Source organism: Triturus cristatus, chromosome 6, assembly GCF_964204655.1.
Source record: "Triturus cristatus chromosome 6, aTriCri1.1, whole genome shotgun sequence".
NCBI lineage: Eukaryota > Metazoa > Chordata > Amphibia > Caudata > Salamandridae > Triturus > Triturus cristatus.
Window position 1 is genome coordinate 1,501,999,834 of NC_140589.1, and position 23,260 is coordinate 1,502,023,093.

The window sequence follows — 23,260 nt, forward strand, 5'->3', positions numbered from 1 at the left end:
GGAGAAGTTACCGATTTCTTTTGGAGAAAGGAGTACCAAGCAAGAGGTGCACCTCATATACATATGCTATTATGGGTCAAGGATGCACCTAAATTTGGAATGATTCTGATGAAACAGTTTTGTCTTTCATCGAGCAGTATGTGACATGTGAGACTTTGAGAGAAGAAGTCACCGTTGTGGAAAGTACTGCAGAATAAAATACAAGTATAAAGGAAAATTTTACACCAAATGTCGTTTTAGTTTTCCACATCCAGTCATTTGTAAAGGAAGAGTAAATTCTTTTTTTTCTTCTGTAAGGCACACAATAACTCGGAAATCTCGAAAGAATACCTACAACTTAAAAAGAACAGAAGTGTCAAAGTATATCAGTGACTACAATCCAGTCATTTTAAAAATATGGAATGCGAACATGGACATCCAGTATGTTGCAGATAACTCAATTGCTGTTGCACATTAGGTTACATCGTACATACCAAAATCAGAAAAAAAGAGATGAAACAAATGTGGGAAGAAATTGCACAAGAGAAAAGCCTTAGCAAAAAATTGTACAGCTTTACTTTGAAAATGCTTTCCCACCGAGAAATTGGATCCTATGAATGTTCAGACCACTTGTGCTCTTCAAGTTTATATTCAAAGTCACGAGGAATCATTTGGGTAAGTTTAGGTCTTGCCTGCTCACGGAATAGAGTGTTGAAATCATTAGAAGAAATTGAATACTTAGCAGCAAATGAACCCAACAGTACAGACATTCTTAAAACTAATATGTTGGACACATACTATCCGAAAAAGAGTCGACATCTGGAACAGCTATATCTGTATGAAGTACTTTAACATTTGTTTTGAAGCTGTAATGTTGAACAGAATTTAAAAGAAGGAAAATATGCAGTAATTGAATGTCATGGTTGTTTAGTAAAACATGCAAGGGTAATCTTATAAACCACAAGAAACTGAGTTGTGAAACTCCAGATGAGTGAGAATTTGACTATTTAGCACTTCTCCAACTCTTTAAACCATGGTGCAGCGAAAGTGAACTACTTGGAGACTTTGACTGCTACAAAGATTCTTTTAATGCATGTAAAGGTAGCATTGCATGTACAGGAAAAGACTATTACATCTGAAATAGCTAATAAAAGTTCTCAAGATAGTCAAAGTAGTGGTCAATGTAGTCAAGATCCTCTTGGAAAACCAATACTGGAAAATGAAGCAGTGATTGCTATGCATGAAGTCGAAATTGCAATGCAACAAGCACACGAGGAGAATATTACATTGGAAAAGTTAGAAGAACAACTAAATGTTGAACAGAAATAAATATATGTACAAGTGAGAGAACAGATAGAACATGGTTTGTTGCATGAAAAAAAGAATGTGTGTGTTCATCTTTTAAACCTCTTCTGATGTACATCAGTGGTCAAGCTGGGACACGTAAAAGTTATCTTCAAAAAACTACTGGTTCACATTTATGTTCTGTGGTAACAGCTCCAACTGGATTAGCTGCACACAATGTTAAAGGAGTTACTTTGCATAGATTACTGATGTTACCAGTTGAGCATGATAATAAATTACAATATCAGAAGTTGTCTGGAGAAGCTTCTCATGAAGTGTCAAGAGTGCTGAAGAAAATGAAACTATTAATTATTGATGAGGTGAGCTTGGTCTCAAATTTAATGCTTGCTTTTGTACACTTAAGATTGCAACAGGTATTAAAAACAGATTACGACGTTCTCTTTGGAGGAAAACATTTAATTGTATTTGGAGATCTGCTACAACTAACCCCTGTAAAAGGAGAACCAGTGTTTTAAACTCTTCTACATGAAGACACAAAGAAATCTCTGGGAAGTATTAGAAATGTGAATCTGTGGTTAAATTTTGAATATAAAGAACTCACTCAGAATATGCGACAAGCAAGAGATGAAGATTATGCAAATATTATAAAAGATGTAAGAATTGGTGTTCTAAGCAAACATGGTAAAGAAGCTTTTCAAAGTTGTCTAATAAAGAACTTGTTTACAAATGAAAACACACCAGCAGAAGTAATGTACAAGAAAATGAAAGAAAAAAAGTCTGTAGTTTGCTTAATGTCTACAGTGGTAGAGTGTTATAGATTTAATAGAGAGTTTATGAAATTAGAAAATCAAGAAATAGTTCACATTGAAGCTATTGATAAAATTGAGCATCAAGGAATAATAATTCTTCTTTCAGAAAAACTACAGACTAAATTGGATTCTCTGGAAATGTCTATCAAAAACTGCTGGCTTAGAATTATTTTTAGATGCATGTTTAAACTGTTGTGTAATTTTGAGGCGTAATCTGAATGTAGAAGAAGGTTTAGCGAATGGAGCAATGGGGAAAGTTGTTCATTTTGTGAAATATCAAAATAGAAATGGAATTGAATTCTTGAAAGTTTAATTTGATCAGATTACAGAGGTAAGACAGATTGCACGTTGTTTTTTGCTTGTAAAAGACTTGTATGTTCGTAGAAAACAGTTTCCCTTCTGTTTAGCATATGCATTAACTATTCATAAATCTCAAGGTTTAAGTGTAGATAATGCTTTGGTAAATGTAGGAAGAACTGTGTTTAAAGAGGGAATGGTATATGTTGCATTATCTCGAGTTAGAACGTTGTCTGGTTTGTATTTAATTGATTTTGATGAGAACAAGGTTAGTGCTGATGTTAATTGTGTAAGAGAATATAATCGTTTGAGAAGGCTTTATGCTCCAAGTTTAGGTGAATATCCTATTTATGAGAAACGTGTTGTGTGTTCAAAACGCAAACATGTTGAAGAATCAACTATGGTTGGAAAGCAGAAACAAAATCAAGAGAAAAGAAAAGATGTAAAGAAACAGAAAATACAAACAAGTGATGATGTTGTTGGATACCAATTAGAAAATGTTTCTGGTGTCAACTGCTATGGTAATGTTATTCTAAACGTTATATTTTATCTTGAAGAGGTTTATGGTGAAATTATGGAAAGTCAGGAAAAAGATTATGTTTGGCACTTTATACTTTATTTCAAGAATTGAGAACTGATAGAAGTAAGATCCATTCAGCTTCTGGTATTCGCCAACTGTTGGATACATGAACTGGATCTTTAACGTTCAGTGCTAATATACAACAAGATGCACAAGAATTTCTGATGGTTATGCTTGGAGTACTAGAAGATGAAGGAATTCAGATTGAGAGTTTATTTAGACTCAGTTACAAATGGGAACATAAATGTGACCAGTGTTCATTAACTTCAAGCACTATAGTTGACAGATAACGATTTCTATATTTGACAATACCTGACTGCAAATCTGTACCATTTTCCAAATTAGTTAAAGAAGCTGATCACGAGATGATCTGTTCTTGTTGTAAATCAACAATGCTATCTACCTTATGCCACAAAGATATGGAAAATATTTGATTATAATGCTGCAACCCTGTACACCAAATGGAAGAAAAGTGGAAACCAAAATTAAAATGTTTGTTGCTAGTCAAGTATCTATTTCTGGAAGAACTTTTGCAACAGTTGCTATTGTTTTCCATGTTGGAAGTACTACCACAAGTGGACATTATACAGTTTATTTAAAGTGTAATAATGGTTGGAGTCACTGCAACGATACACACTTGGAAATGAAACCGAGATTGCCTTATGAATTACCCAACTCATACTTGATATTTCTGAAACAAAGATTTTAGATACATCATTCGGCCTAGTGGGAAGGTGTAAAGATACTTTAAGAAATTCATACTGGATGATTTCAAAGCGAACTTTTTGATACATTATTTGGCGTATTGCATAATGTGAACAGAAACTACAAAGTAAAGGTAAGATAAGAAAGAATGGAAATAGTATTTTATGTGTTATTTGTGTGGATTTTGTATTATACTTGCGAGAATTAGGGATTTGCTTTATTTTAACAATCTTTTTCCCTGCTGATTATGATGAATCTACACTGACATCACTGTGAATAGTGAAGTTAAGTAGAAGCTGATGACAGCAAGAAAAGGGAGAAAAATTGTTTTCAGAATGTAAAATAATTTTTTATTATTTAAAAACTCACTGTAATTTGTGAAATATATTACATTACATAGCAGTTTTGCAGTTTATTTTATGTAGTTGAAAAGTTAGAAAAAAACAGTACTAATGACAAATAGCACAATAGTAGTTTGATATTTAAAAAACCTTTGAAATTCACTGAAAAAAACATAGGTTTCAGGGACGTTATAGTTCGGAATTAGCATTTAAAAAACCTTAGAAATTCACTGAAAAAAACATAGGTTTCAGAGAGGTTATATGTGACGTCATCACCAGTGCTAGTTATAGTTAGCTCAACTAACTATAACGGGCAAATTTCTCTGGTTTTATATGAGTCAATTGTCCAAATAACTATAACATCTCTGAAACATATGGTTTTTTAAGTGAATACATATTTATTGCCTACTGGCGGTCGCCAGTAGGTAGTTATAGTTAGGACACCAATGTTTCTATAGAAAAGAGTTTTTTGACTTGCCTGTGTCTTTGGCGTCGTTATACGAATCTTCCCGAAATTTTTCCAAAAAAGTGTCATAATGAGTCTTGTTGTGCCTAGAAAGTTTTGGGGTGATACATCAAGCAGGGGCCGCTAAAAAGCGGGGATTCACAGAAAGTGCATTTCCCAAGTTAATTTCCATAGTACCTTTAGACACGACTTTAGCCTGAACCACTGGAAAGGATCAAAACAAATTTGGCAGAAAGTTAGCTGTTGATCTGCAGACTGTGCTTTTTGTTATTTGGTGTAAATCTGTTCAGTAGTTGTGCAGGTAAATGCAGAGCTCTGATTGACTGCCGACAGTTCAACCAAGAAGTGTTGGCAGCCATCTTGGGACTATGCTTCAGCCAAAGCCCATCAAATAAAAGAAAAGGTGGCAAGGTATGAATACCCTAACCCCGTAGCCTTGCTCCTGGGGCCCCCGAGGAACACGGGAAGGGCAAACAAAAGCATTAAAAAAAAATTTGGCCCTGAATGCAGGAAATTCACGAATTTGTGTTAAACAAAATAAACGTTACCTGTTGGGAGATGAAGTCCCCTTGGATGCTGAGGAAGCTTAGGGGCCAAGAACGCCTCCTGTTGCCACCAGAAATTTGCCCTAGACAGAGACCCCGTTGGTGGCCCAGCCACCCTTCTTAACCACACTGCAAAAGGGCACACTACTTGTTGGGGGATGAAGTCCCCTTGGATGCTGAGAGTCACTGAAGGCCAAGAAACACTATTGTTACCACTAGTAAGTCTCACACTGCAGGATTGCTGAGACCTCATCAGAGGCACTGCCCCCTCCACACACCAGGATTGCTGAGATCTCATTGGAGGCCCGCCCCCTTTATCAACCACTCTGTAAACGAGCCTCATGGTGCACTAGTGGTTGGGGATGAAGTTTTCTTGGTTGTTGAGAGTCATTGGAAATCCTATTTTTACCACCAGTAAGTCCTACACAGCGGGATTGCTGAGACTTTATTGGAGGCCCCAGTCCTTACTCAACCACTCTGCAAATGCGTGTCCTGGCATTACTGGTTGGGGGATGAAGTTCCCTTGGCACTTGGGGAGTGAAGTATACCACGCATCCCTAAAATAAAGGTGAGAAACTAGAAGAGAGAGGCAAAATAAAAGTGGGAAATGAGCAGAAAGAGGCAAAATAGAGGTCAGAAACCAGCAGCAAGAGGCAACATAAAGGTGAGAAACAAGCAGAAAGAGGCAAAATAATGGGCAGAAAGAGGGAAACTAGAGATAAGAAACCAGAAGTTTATGTTTCTTGTGCAAGGTACTTCCTGGTTAGGCCTTGAGCCATCTTCCTCGTGAATAGGTCACTTTCCCTGACAGGTATAAAAGGAGGTGGTGATGGACGGAGCATCAGAACCAATCAAACACTCACACCCAGTCAACAGATCCGGGTTTGATCCATCACCGTTCTTTATCCCACTCTGCCACCCCAGTTCAGACATGGCCATATGCAAATCAGTCTGACCCTGTGCCTCATGGGAACAGTCCAGCCTGAACTGCCAAGCCATGCCTTCCCTGGACCGGAAACAAGCTTCCTAGGGCCGGTTTCTGGCATTTCAGCCATCTTCAGCCAGGCTTGCTTGAATCCAGTGGCAAAGTGAGCAAGGGACTCACGTCTGAGCATACCCTGCCAACTTATGGCGAACAAAGCGGTATAAAAGGAGGTGGTGATGGACGGAGCATCAGAACCAATCAAACACTCACACCCAGTCAACAGATCTGGGTTTGATCCATCACCGTTCTTTAGCCCACTCTGCCACCCCAGTTCAGACATGGCCATATGCAAATCAGTCTGACCCTGTGCCTCATGGGAACAGTCCAGCCTGAACTGCCAAGCCATGCCTTCCCTGGACCGGAAACAAGCTTCCTAGGGCCGGTTTCTGGCATTTCAGCCATCTTCAGCCAGGCTTGCTTGAATCCAGTGGCAAAGTGAGCAAGGGACTCACGTCTGAGCATACCCTGCCAACTTATGGCGAACAAAGCGGTATAAAAGGAGGTGGTGATGGACGGAGCATCAGAACCAATCAAACACTCACACCCAGTCAACAGATCTGGGTTTGATCCATCACCGTTCTTTAGCCCACTCTGCCACCCCAGTTCAGACATGGCCATATGCAAATCAGTCTGACCCTGTGCCTCATGGGAACAGTCCAGCCCAAACTGCCAAGCCATGCCTTCCCTGGACCGGAAACAAGCTTCCTAGGACCGGTTTCTGGCATTTCAGCCGTCTGTCCCTTGCTCACTTTGCCACTGGATTCACGCAAGCCTGGCTGAAAACGGCTGAAATGCCAAAAACCGGTCCTAGGAAGCTTGTTTCCGGTCCAGGGAAGGCATGGCTTGGCAGTTCGGGCTGGTCTGTTCCCATGAGGCACAGGGTCAGACTGATTTGCATATGGCCATATCTGAACTGGGGTGGCAGAGTGGGCTAAAGAACGGTGATGGATCAAACCTGGATCTGTTGACTGGGTGTGAGTGTTTGATTGGTTCTGATGCTCCGTCCATCACCACCCCCTTTTGTACCGCTTTGTTCGCCATAAGTTGGCAGGGTATGCTCAGACGTGAGTCCCTTGCTCACTTTGCCACTGGATTCAAGCAAGCCTGGCTGAAGACGGCTGAAATGCCAGAAACCGGTCCTAGGAAGCTTGTTTCCGGTCCAGGGAAGGCATGGCTTGGCAGTTCGGGCTGGTCTGTTCCCATGAGGCACAGGGTAAGACTGATTTGCATATGGCCATGTCTGAACTGGGGTGGCAGAGTGGGCTAAAGAACGGAGATGGATCAAACCTGGATCTGTTGACTGGGTGTGAGTGTTTGATTGGTTCTGATGCTCCGTCCATCACCACCCCCTTTTGTACCGCTTTGTTCGCCATAAGTTGGCAGGGTATGCTCAGACGTGAGTCCCTTGCTCACTTTGCCACTGGATTCAAGCAAGCCTGGCTGAAGACGGCTGAAATGCCAGAAACCGGTCCTAGGAAGCATGTTTCCGGTCCAGGGAAGGCATGGCTTGGCAGTTCGGGCTGGTCTGTTTCCATGAGGCACAGGGTCAGACTGATTTGCATATGGCCATGTCTGAACTGGGGTGGCAGAGTGGGCTAAAGAACGGTGATGAATCAAACCCGGATCTGTTGACTGGGTGTGAGTGTTTGATTGGTTCTGATGCTCCGTCCATCACCACCCCCTTTTGTACCACTTTCCCTGACAGGTGCACCATAGTTTCTCATGCAGACAGCAAAGTATTCTGCCTACGTTCAGCTCTAGGAGCAAGTCAGCTACAGAAGCTTCCCAGACTTAGGCCCAGCATTAATGTTAAATGACAACCACTTGGAGGTCTCACGCCATTACTTCATCCAAACTGGAATAATAACACTTCTAAAAAATCACTTCCAATTATTAGTCTTAAGAATAAATACTTCAAGAAAGAAATACTTAAAGTATTTGTTCCAAACATACATTGAAGTAAGGGCAGTGTGACGGACAGCGGGTTTAGACTTAAGGGTTAGGAGTTAAAGGTATACAATATAGGGGTGAAGGTTATGGGGTTAGGTGTAAAGGGTTAAGAGCTTGGGGTGCAGGGTTAAGGGTCTTGGGTGTAGGGTAAGGATTAATGACATGGTATGGGAGTTTAGGGCATACGGATATGGATATAAGGTTAAGGGTGTGGGGTAATAGTATAGAAATATCCATGTAGGGATTAGAGATAACTCTGTACCACGCAGTAGGCTTAAGGGTTGTAGTTATGGATATGGGGGGGTTAAGGTAGAAGATTTAGGATATAAGATTAAGAGAATTGGGCTAAAGGAAAGGTCCTTAGGATGTTGTGTATAGTTGTTATGAGCAAGGGGTTAAAGGCCAGGGTCAAGGGTATGGGGTATTGAATTGGGGGTATGGGAATTATGCATAAGTTTGAGTATAGGGTTTGATACATAGGGTTATGGGTTGGGGTATACGGTTGGGTTATGGGGCTAATTGTGGGGTTAAAAAGTATGGGTTTAAGGGTATAGAGGTTCAATAATAGGTGATTGTTAAGGTTAAACGGTTTTGGAAAAGGTTAAGGTTTTGTGTATAGATTTAAGGTGTCGGGGCGAAGCATTGACCACTATGATTTTTGTTATTTAGTATTACAGTTGAAAATGTGTTTAAGGTGTGTTGAAGATTGTTACAATTATGTTTTAGTCAATCTGTTCAAAATAAAAAATACAAAAATATTTTCACATTAACTGTGCACTTAGTTCATTTCAGTGAAATGCATTTGAAGTGATGCAATTAGAAGTATTCAGATGAGCTGATGCTATTTCTCAGTAAACAACATTGAATTATCAAAGTACATCCACCACTTCTACAGCTTTTCTTCCTTTCAAATGTGTACGAGTCTCCTCAGTTTCAGTTTCCCAACAGTGTGAGGCAAGTTCTGGCTGAGAAGGAAGTGTTTATCCTTTGATGGCAAGGGCAGATAGCCAACACAAATTAGACTGGTATATACATTTGAAAGTCCTGAGACTCTTCCAATTTGTGGGAGCCATTTTCAGAGATGTTGTGGGCCTCATCAGTATCCATATAGAGCTGTTTGAGCTGGTGCAGTGTGATCTTTTTAAATAATTTCAAAAATACACATTGGCTATTTCATTTGCTGGGTTGATCTGCATTAAATCAAGTTTTGGGTAGTTGCAAAGCAAGACATTGATGAGCTCATGTCAGAAATAATACCTGGTCCAAAGTACTGGGCATATAATTTAGAAACTTATAAATGCATGAAAGAGAAGATAAAATAAATACAGGAGGAAAAGATAGGCTGAAAGGAGGAAAGAGAGAAAGGATAGACAAGAAAGAAATACAGGAAACAAATCAAAAAAAGAATTATGGAGGGAAATGCAAGAAAGAAAGAGTAAAGAAAGAAACAGAAATTTAAGGAAAGTGAAAGAATGAAACAAAGGAAGGAAGGTAAAAAGAAATAATAAAAACGGGAAGCGGGCCTCCTAAGATTGTCATACATTTTAAACAGTTTGGAGAAAATAATTTTGCAATTGTCCTGAAAATAATATACTTATTTATATTTGCACGAAGGCTTAGAGTTGGGGGCAGGCAATCCCACATGTGCTGAGGCTGATCGAGGTGGCCACACCACCGTCCTACAACTCTCTGCGTTACAACTTCCTCTTCCGGGTACATGGAACCCAGCACTACCTCTGTTCCTGCTGCCAGCACTTGAGCCACTGAGGGACACTACCACATTGTGCCGCAAAGAGTTGTTGCCATTCCAGCAAATATTAATATTATTTTGATGGTGTCTGAGGCTAATTGATTCCCCGTGATTCTGGCTGCCTGGAGGAATGCTGGCTTAACCCTGACCGGTCGGGATCCTCAAAGCTGCTTGGCTGCTCCATGGAGCCGCGGACCGAATCGCAGTGCCAATACTGGTGACCAGTCTTCGCCTCTGCAGGTTTCTGTGAAAGGAAAAGCAGGCCAAGGGCGGCGACAGGACCAGCCTTTATTTTCATTTCTTGGATATTGAAGCACAAGTCAAATGCGGTAAGCCCTTGCTGGATTTTAGTACCCCCTTGGGAAAATTCTTTGTATCAGTGTGCATTCTGCACCGATTTTCTCTATGAATAGGGATCAATATTTATGGAGTGGGACCTGCTGCAAACCATTCTTTGGGTTGCCCACCTTTCAATTTAAGCGGTGTATGTGTACCTCACTGCAGGGCACTCAATAAAGGGACACGGAACCCCAAGGCAGAGGCGAGGGGATCCCCAGGTTTCACTGCAGATGCAGCCACACTATGGTCATTTTCAGGAGGGTGCCCTGGGAGTGGGTCGCTGAGTGGATCCCATTGCCAAGTCCACTCTAAGGCTTTAAAGAGTGTATATTCCAACCCAACATAATGGAAAAACATTTCAAAATCTCCAACATGGTGGTGAATGGGGACACTGCTGTAGGACATAAAACTAAAGCATGAATCACTCAAGTGAATACTGCATCAGCAGCAGGAAGGGCAGAACTTAGTCTAAAATCACAGCACAGGTCTGCTGCAGTATCAATCTCTCTAAGCTTGGAGGAGGATATTTTGGACCATGGATGGGAGTCTGGAATTAACAGGCCAGCTATGGAGAATACACTGCAAGTGGGACCACAGGAGGAAAAAGGACCGGAGTCGGAACCTGTTGTATGAGGTGAGCCTTCAATCCCCTCTAATGAGATTAGGTGGGCAGGGGATGAAAAAGAAGTGGGATCAAGTGAATCTACCACAGAGGGAAAAAGAAAGCCTGCTCTTCTTTAAAGGCAACAATTGAAGAGTCTACGAAGTCAACTCAAGAAAAGGCCAAAGAGTATCCATTGTTTCTTAATTCTAAAGTTACAACAGCCATGGTAAAGGGGTCTACCATTAATACGCAACAAGGGCTAAATTTCAAGACTCCAGCTTATCACTCCCAGCCCAGAGCAGGTGACTCTCTCGAAAGAAAGATGAAAGCAAGGATGCCGACCTACAAGAACAAGTCCAGATTTGTTCAGAGATGCATCAAGGGGATCGAGTCGGCAGTACAATGGGATATAAAAACTATGCTAAACCTCATCCTGGACGAAATAAGAGAACTGAAAGTAACACAAGCAACTGAGATTTCATCCCTGCTTCATCAACTGATGATAATAGAGGAAGCACTGGTGAATTTTGTGGCCAGAATGTAGGAGGCAGAGTCCAGGATTTCGAGGTTGGGGATCAGATGAATATAATGAAGCAGAAAGTCGATATAGTGAAGAAAGAGAAAACCTTGCTGGAGAATAAGATTGAAGAATTGAAAAAACATTTGCGCCTCTCCAACCTCCGATTAGTAGGAGTGCCAGAAGGCTGTGAAGGGGCACAAACTATGCAATGGGTCAAGACATTAATTAAAACCAATGTACTACCTGAAGTCTCCAGAGATTTGTCAATTACAAGAGCACACAGGGTACCGGCCATATAACCAAGCTCCAAATTACCATGGACCGTTCTGGTGAACTTTGAGGATTATCTCATGAAAGAACAGATACTATCTAAGGCTATCTACTAACAAAGTACCTTGCTGGCAAATTTTCTCCAATATGCTCACAGCAGCAGCATGCCATAGAAAGGAGTTTGTCAAGCTCTTATATTTATTTAAGGCCCAGGGCACGCAGGCAGAAATTTCCCACCACTCTAAACTCAGGGTTTTAGTGAAATCTGGAGGAAGCTCAAGAACTGCTGCAAAGAATTTCTACTTAGACAAGAATAGAGAAATCGAGTATTATGAATCACAGGGAGATGAGGGGGCTCTGTTTGTTCACCACGGGTGCACCAACATGACAACTAGCACAAGCGTCCATTTAGGTGCCAATCACAGGAGGTTGGAGAGGGGTATTGTGGGCAATTCCCCTTCTCCCAGAAGAGGAAGGGGAAGTAAGGGAGGGTGTTGGTGGAGGGGAGCATGTTCCTTAAAAAACAGCAGAACCATAGATAAAAATACAATATTGGGAGATTTCTTCTGGCGACAAGGCTTCATCTTAAGGGAAGGTATTTGGGGAGATGGGCCTTGAAATATGAGTAATATCAGTTAATGTTAATGGCGTATCCAATAAGCAGAAGTATGGCGGCCTAATCAGAAGATTACCCTCTTTCTCTACGCAAATTCTTTTTCTTCAAGAAACTCATTTAAAGACAAAACATTCCTAAGCTTTTTATTCCTAAGTACTATCAGAAGACATATTTTGCTTCGGCCGGGTTAGCTGTTAGGGGTATCGCTGTCTACTTGGGATGATGGATAGACTGGGAGGTCACACAAGTTCAGAGGGACTTCCAGGGAAGATGGATTTGGATTACAGCTGCGGTAAATGGTAATCTATTTAATTTTGTGAATTATTATCCTCCCGTTTCAGATGACCCATGGCTAGAAGGCCCCATCATTTTAGGGGGAATTTCAATTATATTCAGGACCTAGTATGAGACACCTCGAATAACATGAAAAAACAGCTGAAGCCAACTACTAAAAAAGTACTGGAGGTAATGATACAAGACCATCAGTTGAGTGACCCATGGTGCAGAGCCCATCCGTGTATGTCTCGATACTCTTTATTCTCGGCAATTCCAGTCTGCCGCTCGTATAGATTATTTGCTTGTTTCTCGCGCCCTTAGGTGTCTGGACTCTCAAATATGGGTAAATTTATTTTTGTATCCCTCATTGATTAGTGTAAAGTTAGAAATAGGAGCCAGATGAAAGGAAAGGTCCAGGTGACAAATGGACCGCCTTTTGCTGTCTAATCAAGAATGGCTGTTAAATATGCAGCTTTGAGGGAAGCAATTTATCAGTACTTTTTAGAACTTCATTTACTGCAAATGACAAGTAGATGAACTAGTTGTCGATATTACTGCATTAGAAATCCGGAAGGCTCTAGCTTCAATGCCATTTGGGAAGGCCTGAGGAAACAACATCCTTCCAAATGAGTTTTGCAAAGAATTTCAGAAAACCTAATACGCTTCTTTATAGAGCTTTTTAATTTTGTTAAAATAGATGGAGAGGTGCCATCAATCTTTAAGGAATCTACTATTGTCAGCTTTGTTAAAAAACAGGAAGAACCCCCGAGATGTAAATTTCTACAGACCAATCAGTTTATTAAATTCTGACTCTAAATCTTAATGGAAATTTGGGCATATCCAATTATGCCTGCCACCCAGAAGGTGATTCATAATGACCAGACCGGCTTCCTGGCTGGTAGGCAAATGTCATCTAATACAGCTTTTTAAATTCATGCCTTAGACTTATTCAATGTTAATCAGATACCTGCCCTTATTATGATGGTAGATGCTAAGAAAGCGTTTGACCTCGTTAATTGGGACAAAGCGAAAGAACAAGCAAACAAGCACACACTAGTCCTAGTATTTATAGAGTCCAACTCGTATTGAGTAAATCAGTCGTTGGTAATAAATCAATCCAATCCACTGAAGTTTGTGTTCTTCTTTTACTTCACAATCAAAGTCACAGGTATAGAAATCCAAAACACTGCGGCCGACACGTGTTTCATTCCCCCGGACTTTTTCAAGGCTCAAGGACAATGATAAACCCTGTGAGAAGTAGGTTTGTCTCACAGATTCTATAATATAACATCCAGGTACGTGTAAAGACCTTTCCAAAATGTCATTGTTGCGGACAGTGTAGACAACAATCCTCTACTCCTGTCTATTTACCTCAATGACACGGTACATGATGTCCAGATGGGACCTTGTTAAGTCCACTTATAACTGAATTCACGGCACCGTCCTAACGTCGTTAATTGGGACACCCTTTTCTATGGTCTTCAAAAAGTGGGATTTCCTAATTGAATCACTAATATGCTAAACAATGTATATCAAGGAGCACAGTCACAGGAGTTTGTGAACTCTACCTTAGACAAAACCATACACATACATTGGGGAAATCAGCAGGGCTGCCCAATATCACCCCTTTTGGTCACTTTTTGTAATGAACCTTTGGCAGCCAGGATCAGGGCAAATATGGGTATAGAAGCCCCTATATATAGCATGTCTAAATTAGAGCTGTTTGCAGACGATATAATATTATACCTCAAGCTGCAAGAGCAAAATATAAGAATGATGCTGGCCGAGTTTGCTCAATTTCAATCAATAGAAGGGTATAAAATTAATCATAATAAAACAAAAATATATATGTTTAACACCTCGGTTTACATCTTTCCTGGCATTCTCCAACATCAGGATCTCTCCAACAACCTGATATGGTACCTCAGGTTTACGTAAATAATTCTTATGTAGAGCTTTATAAATTAAATTATGTCATTATGATGAAAACAATTAAGAGATTAATTAGATAGATGGTCACCTCTTCCTCTTATTGGTAGGGTTGCATTTATTAAAATGCCAATTTTACCTCTATTAACCTTTCTATTTACAAATGTCCCACTAAGAATTAATATGGCATATTTTAAAGAACTTGAAATACTATTTAGTCAATTTGTTTGGAACAAAGGGCACCCAGGGTAAAATATCCAGTGCTTGAACTGGAAATTAATTGGCATTGCCCCAGATCCGTACGTACTATGAAGCCTTTCTCATTGACATACTTATCTGCATATTTGACCTCAAAGGATCCTTAGATCGTTCTGGAGAAAATGGTGAAGGAAGCAGGTTCGCAGCTCCCGGTCATCATAAAGACAGCCAAACTCCAGAAAAAAACTAGGTACAAGACACAAGAGTATTGTATGAGACTTCAGATACTGTACTCCATAAATGCCATGGCTGCTGGGTATGAATATTTACAGCTCAGGGAATATAAAGCGGTTGACCTGCATATGCAGTCCAGTCATTAAGATTTTGGAATATCAACAGCTTTAGAGAGCTGGGTCACTTTTTGGTCGGAGGGAGATGCACTAACTGGCCGGAACTTCAAGCCAGGTGCAGTCACAGCTGTATGGTATTCTTTTTGAATATCTGCAGATAACGCATCTGGTGAAAAAATACTGTCTTGCGGCTAGTGCAGGCTCATCACCATTAACTGCCGCTCCTTGTAAAGTAAACTTAAGAGGGAGTGGCAATTGATACAGATTTCTGTCATGCTGGATGGCTTATTATACCCCAAAAGCCTTCCATAAAATGTTTCATGAACTGGAAGATTAATGTTTTTGTTGCCAGCAACTAAGAGCAGGTGAATGGCTCCATACTTTTTTCACATGCCCAATGCTGGCTCAGTTCTGGGATAAAATATTTGGTGTTCTTAGAGACCACTGTGGTGCTCTTTGGCCTGTCTAAACAGAGCCAAGATGTGTCAAAAGTAAAAGAAAGGGGGGGGAGTTTTAATTGCAATAGCCTCTTTAGTGGCATGATCCACCTACTCAGCAGATTTGGAGAACAACAAGAGTACCTACATACCTAGAATGACACAATAAAATGGTTCACAAAATGAAATTTGAAGAGGCTTACGCAAAAATAGTTGGAGCAACTACAAGGTTTGCTTGGGTTTGGACATATTTGGAGAGATTAGAAAGGGATCTTGTGTAAATTAGAGTACATTATAGTTGACTCCATCCCGATTATAGCAATGTATTGGGTGCAAGGCTGAGTGGGAGGTAACTCAACACACTGTACGTAGTGCTGAGGGGCTGGAGCAACATAAACAAACAAAAAAAGATAGGGTAAAATTTATTTTAGAAGTTATTTATAGCAGGGTTATTACTGCACTCTTTCCAGGACAGGGAGGGACATTGAATGTCATTATGATCAAATAATTTACCTTTCTATCGCTAGAATATGTTTCTTAAAGGTATTATTAGCACTTTATTATATGTCTTTTGAAAGGTTTGGGAATATTGTATCAAAGCCATAATTCATTCTTGATTATTTAGGATGAAGTGTATTTATTATTGTCAAGATAAATATTGTTAATTCATTTTTCTGTCAATGTAATGCATCTTTCCATGCTTCTACTCAATAAAAACAAAATATTTATATTTGCATGTTGGTGGTGTCCTTACAAAGGGGTACTTAAATCAACGTCTACTATGAAAAAATAAACCTAGTTAAAAAATGTGTACTATGGAGCCCCAAGCTGTCATCTTTAGGGCATCCAACATTATATTTTACGCACGTATAGTCTGTTTTAAATTTTTTATCAAACATATATACAGGTAAAATGCCACTGAAATGTGTTACATCATGTCATCTGCACTCTTCCTTTATATGCGTGAAAGGTTAGAATTATAAATAATGCAATACATACCTCTTAGGTTCAGTTTCTCTATGGCTTCACCATGGGCAACATCCTTGTTTTTAAAATACGATATAGAGGTGTCTTTAAAAACAAACCAATATGTTTTGCTAGACTTTAACGTTAGCTTTTTAGGTCTGCAAAACAAAAATATATATATATATATAGATTACATCTCTGTCACAAAATATGCTAAAGACCTGGGTTATAATAATCAAACGTTATAAACAAATACAGATGGTCAACTCACACTTCTCTATCTGTATTCATGTGCACAAATCAGTGAAACAAATCTTTACTGTTTCAAATCTGTGATGCTACCATATTTCCTCCCTGCAATCTACGCATACGAATACACTATTCACTGAAAGCCCAAAGTAGCAGGAATTGGTACCTAAACTATATAACTTAGTTAATTAACTGAGTACACATAAAAGACTCCCGCTATTTTGCTACTGTCGGCTTTCATTGTGTCCAAACAATTTAGTAACTATATTTAAAGAAAATCCAGGCCTACATCTGAATATGAAAACAAAATCTTTTGAAAATGCATGGTTAAAATCAGACTTTTTTTTATTTGAGAAATATTTGTGAAGGATTGCAGTTTTAACCTTATCAAAGAGACCTAGACACCTACAGTAATGACTTGATATTTCATAGTACACTGTGTGGATGCCAGCATACTGAAAACATGCCTGATGGGGCATCATCCAACATGATTTTAATTTTCTCCTGTGAGTGGCATGTCTTGTGACTCCCCACCCACATTTGAATTAATATCTTCTTTTGAAAGGTAGAACAAATGTATTGTGTGGTTACTTTTGGTTGCAGGAGTAGTATCACTGTAAATGTGTCAGTAGTCCACAGTACCTAGTATCTATACACTCTCCCCGAAATAGGAGACTTGATTTGAATGTCGGTTTAAAAATGAGGGACAATAGAAGGTTATTTAGTTCAAGAAAATGCACCTTCGAGATTGTTCTTCCTTGTGATCATAGAAGGGACATGACAGATCTATGATTTTGCACAAGATGAACTTAAATACAATCTCATTGTTTTAAGCCTGTTTTGACACACTGGGTACTAGTTTGAGGAAGGTTTTACCTCACTTTCAATTGCTGGGAATCTCTCTGCTTTCACATGAGCATTAACATGGGCAGTCCATTGATACCTTTAGCTTCTTTTATATAAACTCAATCGAAACCCTGACGTGCGTTTTACCAAACTGTGATAAGAATGCATTGTTTCATTGTATAAGGCTAGTTAAGAGCTCATTCTGAGCCCGGTGTAATCTCCAATAAGGCGTAAACTGGGGACTAGGAGATGGGTGGAAACTACTGCACATCAGATACTGTTTACTCTTCATATTTCGCAACGACACCCGTGGCAAAATGTTAACAGGAAAAGTGCTCAGAAAGATGCAAAACATGCGTATATCAGTGATCACAACCATGATTCCACATGCTATTCCTCAGTCTGAAATTAAAAAATGTATAATGATGTGATAATAACCACAGCCAGTAGTTACCAAAGCCATCACCTTGTTCAAGTCCTCCAGCTAATACTTAAGCTGTGGGGTGCCATAAGAGTTTGCCTCAAGCATGACCCTGTTTAACATTTATGTTACATCAATACCCTCTTCCAATCCTTTTTAAATTCACAAATGGACAACACAGGAATGATCATTTGAATGAAGGGAGACATGGCTTGTATGGAGATGTTGCCACGACCTGCTGAAATTTAAAAAAACTGTCTTTCATCCACTGATGTTTCGATGCAAGGCAACTGCCTCCAACATAACGTAGATAAGGCAGAAGTGCTAATGTCTTGTCAATCATATACTCACAACTATGGTGGCCTAGTCAGCTGGGTGCTCTCCCATGGCGTCTGACTCTGCACTCACATTGGCATAACGAAAGTTGAGGGGGCCCCCCTGCAAGGTACACGGAGGGTCCCCTGCTCCAGATTTAATCCGGAGCTCTCAGGCCCAAGTACTGTGCTGAAGGGGCCCCCTGCAGCTCGGGGGCCCCCAGCACCGCGGGGGCTGCGGGGGCCTGTGTTACTCCCCTGTGCACTCAGCAATCATAACTCTTTTTGAATAGTGCACAAATTACAGTGATGTCTTCTCTGTAATTGCAGATTGAACACGATAACATGGTTAGGTTTTAAGACATAGTTATGTAGGTATATGCTAATATTGAGAAAGTCTATGCCAATTTGAGTGACAAAACATTCATGTATAATAATGAAATCGCATCTTTCTTGACAAATTTGCACATTATGAACTCCACATCAACCCCGACTCAGGCATATGTAGACGGGCAGGCACTGAGACCCAGGCCCAAGGTCACTGATTAACAGGTCAAAAGTGGGGTGGCATGTAGCTTGCAGACAAATGTGCAAACAGGAAACGTCAGATCAATCCCACAGATAGACGCAGCGACACCACAATGGTCCAGAGAGATTGGCTCCAATAAAGAACACATGGTCGGAGGGGTACGAGTGTCCCCAAAACACCATAAAGTCAGATGCCACATGAAGTTAGGAACACATACCCAGTTAGGACATAGCACACACAGCTCATGCAGTGATCCCGCGCACCCCATGCCACACATCTGGACACTTTACCCACTAGCCGCATTGTGTCCACGCAAGGTCCACATTCCTTACCAAAAAAGGATCGCCTGAACTATTTTATGGCATTCAATGAATTATATCAAAACCCATATCAAATCGACTGTGAGTTGAGACTGTCCTCAGACCTAATGCCTGTGACTGTTCTCCCGGTCACACTGCTTAATTAAACAAACTGTTCCAGTTTTGCCAAACACCTCTTGCCTCTCTCTTGTTTTTTCAAGGTATTACATGTTCAAGCAACATATAAATAAAGTAGAAAACATCATGGAATTAGAAGCTTGGCCTTTATCAGTTTTCTGGTGGATGAAGTACTTATAACATGCATCGTTCCTTCTCCACCAAGTTTGCCAAACGCAGAAAAAAAATGAGACAGACAAATAGGAAAAAGACTACAGGCAGACTACTAAAACCACCAAACGGATATTGACAGGTGTTAGACCTGGCATTATTGGTGTGAGTCTCCCTTCCATTTTGTCGGATTGCCTCCTCTGTTTTTGAAAATGTTTTTGCTGGTTATATGCTTTGGGCTCTATGCCACTGATATTCAGTGCCACAGTGCAAGTGCTCCCTATGTTAAATTGATGTATTGATCAGTGACTCCATGATTGGGTTATTTGATTTACTCGTCAGACCCTAGTACCGTGCACCATGAGTGCCCAGGTCTTGTAAATCAAATGCTGCTGGTGGGCTTGCAGCACTGGTTGTGCCACCCACAGAAGCAGCTTGTAAAGTGTGTCTCAGGCCTGCCATTGCAGAGCCTAGGTGCAGTCTAGTACTGCCATGTTGACTTGGCCAGTGCACCCACTTGCCAGTCCCTAAACCTTCCCTTTTCTTCATATCAGACACCCCTATGGTAGGCCCAAGGGCAGGGTGCATTGTGAGTATAAGGTAGGCCATGCCCCGGTGTGTGCAGCATGTCCTAATAGTGAATTACAGCCATTTTCGTTTTTCACTATTGGAAGGCTACCTGTTCTCCATAGGCCAGAATGGGCAGTTAGATTATTACATCTTATAATCCTAACTGACTCAGGGAACATGGTAGAAATTCGAATTTAGTATGCCTGAACTCAGAATTATAAAATACATCTTTTAGTAAAGTTAGTTTTAACATTCTGTGTTTGAAAATACCACTTTTAGAAAGTAGGTATTTTCTTGTCTAACTATCCAAAGCCTGCCTGTGCTAGGTTGTCTATTCCTTGACTGGAGTTTGAGTGACAGGGCTGGGGAATTCCAGGATACAGAATGAGTCGGCCCAGTGGTGAATAGGGAGATCTGCATCTAGATGGGAGGGAGGAGTTGCACCTGGGACCTGAATAGGGCTGGGCTTTCCCTCCACAATGCTGGCTCTACCTCCTGGGGTGTGGCTGATGTCTCTGCCCTGCACTGTGAAAGAGGAGAAGGAATCATGTCAACAAAGTGCTCCAGGGCTGTGCTTTCCCTCCACAATGCTGGCTCCACCTCCTGTGGGGTGTATGATGTTTCTGCCCTGCACTGTGAAAGGAAAGAAGGAGTCCTGTAAACAAAGTGCTCAAGAACTGGTTTGGACTAGGCAGAGGCCTCTCTGCCTTCAGAGAACAAAGGATTTTGGGGTATAAATATTGGGACCCAGACCCAAGAACTTTAGATCACTTCTGGGAACAAGATAAACCTTTTGCCAAGGAAAAGAACCAAGGAAGCTGCCCCTCTGCCAGTGTGCTGTTTGCTGGGTTGGCCTGCAGTGGTGTCTTCATTGCCAAGGAAAGGAGAAGGAACTTAACAAAAGACTTTCATCATCTTACAGAATATTTCTCCAAGGGCATGAATTTGTGCTTGCCTCCTGCTGAAGTCTCAAGGACAAAAGACTTAGCCACCAGCTCCCCTCTGAATTTCCTTGCTGGGAATTCTATCTGCAGAAGCCTGCGTGTCGCTGGGAGCTGAAAGCGTGACGCAACGAGAAGAAGCGTATCGCCGACGCAGCTGTAGTTGCCGCATCGCCGGAGAAGCATGGCGCATCTCCCAGGAAGCGTGTCTTCGTCAAAGCCGTCTGCTGTCGCATCACCGGAGAAGCGTGACGCCATCGAGAGGGTCGCCATCGCATCGCCGGAGAAGCATGTCGTAGGGCCTGTCGCGGCTCCAAAGTACAGAGTTGTCGCAAGGCTGCCAGGGCGTGAACGCATCACCATCGCATTGTCGCATCAAGGGCGCCATCTTCTCGCATTGCACCTGGATTGTTGCATCGCATTGAGGCGCCATCTTGCGCATCGCAGCCGGGCCGCAGGCCTAGAACCTACGCATCACCCCCGCACCGGTAAGGATCACGACGCATCCCCTACTCTGCGCAAGCATTGAGGCGCGACGCATCATCTTCCCCGTAGCACGGAACCAACGCATCTCCCTCTGCGAGCCTTTTGTTTATTTTGCGTTACGCATCCAGGTACTTTGTGAGAACTGTGTCGCATTTATCATCAACTTGAACTAAATAACTTTCACCACCTTTAAGTCAATCTTAAGTATAGTATTGTGGATTTTTGTCTATTGTGGTCTTGTGTTAAGTCTATATAAAGCATACTTATTTTTATAAAACCTGTGTGGTGTCCATCTGTAGTGTTTTCACTGTATTACTGTATGTGTTCACAAATGCTTAACACACTGCCTCTGAGATAAGCCTGTCTGCTCGTGCCAAGCTACCAAGGGGGTGAGCGGGGGTTACCTAGGAGTGTAAACCCCTTATCCTGACTTAGAAGCAAGGGTCCCTATTTGGACAAAGGTGTATACCATTGCCAACTAGAGACCCCCAGTTCTAACAACAGGGTATTTCCTTTAGGGAAAAACTCAAGGCCAGCGGTGTGGACATGAGTAGTTGTCATTAGCGAACACTTACTGACTTTATATAGAAGAGTTTGCAATTACATTGGGGAACACGATAAGCTGAAAGGGTAAATGAAAGAATGAACGCCCAGATTTCCATTGAGATCAATATTTAACCAGTGGAGAAAAATGATGTTTGCTTATTTCTGTCATGCTTGCTACAGTAGGTATTCCTCTATGGAGATAGGCTGCTGTAGTATGGATGGCGGACATAGAATATACCTAGAAACCTATGATTTAAATGGCATAATAAAGAAATATGGGACTCGCCTAAAATGAATAAATGTACACAAATGACTAGGATTCATGGATTTTCACATTTGTTTGTGGATTGGGCATTAAAACACATTGTAAAGACAACAGAGTAGAGGAAACAAATGAATACTCGCCTGCTTACTAGGAAGTAATAATACATTTGAACTCTCAACCAAAATTAGGTATGCTTCATTGTAAACAGTCTAATTAGAGCAAGAGATGAGCTACAACAATGTTTACAGCATTCGAGTAAACGGCACTCACAGAATTTAAGGTTTTTACTTCCAAAGAAACAAAAACAGACTCGACATTCACTTCTCACATGAAAACACCGCACAAGAAAGGCAACTGCAAACAAATGTCTGCCTTTTTCATCAGCCTTGTTTAGATGGAAAAGGGGTTTCACTTGGGGTTAGAGAAAGTAGTTGCCTTCCTCAACTATGTTTTTAGATTAAACCTTTTGTTGCTAAAAGATAAGCTATGATATTACAGGATATTACAAACAAAAATAGCAATTTGATATTCTTTGGTTTTCATCAGACGTACATTAAAGGTGCATGTAAGGTGGGTAGACATTGTGAAACATGAATTCAATCTGGGTATTTCAGATGGGTTTATTTTAGTTCATAGCAAGGTTTTTAAACATATTTATGTTGCTGCTAAAAGAGGGCTTTGAAAGTCAAAGAAATTTGGTTTTGACTTTTGTGAGATGCTGTTCTCTTATTCATTCATTACATGATGAACTCAAGGTGCATTTATTCAGGTTGCATGTATGTTTTCATTAGTTATTAGCTGCTTATCTTTTTGATAACCACATTTTTATTGATTTTAAAACACTTACAAACAGTTCAGCATAATCACGGATAACAGATAATCATGTACATCGTCAAGAGAAAGAACCCCCCCCCCCGCAGCCAAAACACGGACCCCTGCAGGGAATACTACCACAGGAAACTATAAACTTCGTTAATTCCCCCTAAACTGCGCCCAACCATTTGCCCCACACCCTTCGGTACTTCTTAGGACACCCACGCGCAAGGTATAAATCCCTCTCTTGTGTTGCGCACCAGTCCACTCCTTTACGCCACTTCCCCAGAGCTGGTGGATTGGGACAAATCCATGCTGCCGCTATATTGAGCTTGGCAACTATCATTGCTGTGTTAAAAAGGGTCTTGTCGCTCAGGGACCCATCCAGCCCGTCTGTTATCCCCAGTAAGGAGTGCCGTGGGTCATGAGGCACTACCCACCCCAAAACCTCTGTAAGTTCCCCCTCAATGGCTTCC

The 23,260-nt window shown here is 41.0% G+C and overlaps 1 protein-coding gene across 2 annotated transcripts in view; it reads right to left on the reverse strand.

Annotated features, from left to right (window-relative positions):
• FERMT1 (FERM domain containing kindlin 1) overlaps positions 1-23,260 on the reverse strand; it is a 283,134-nt gene that overhangs the window by 89,177 nt on the left and 170,697 nt on the right. For both annotated transcript variants that reach the window (XM_085612639.1, XM_085612638.1), the window contains one exon: positions 16,251-16,375. In XM_085612639.1, the coding sequence (XP_085468765.1) occupies positions 16,251-16,375 (125 nt within the window). The remainder of the gene's footprint in view (positions 1-16,250; positions 16,376-23,260) is intronic.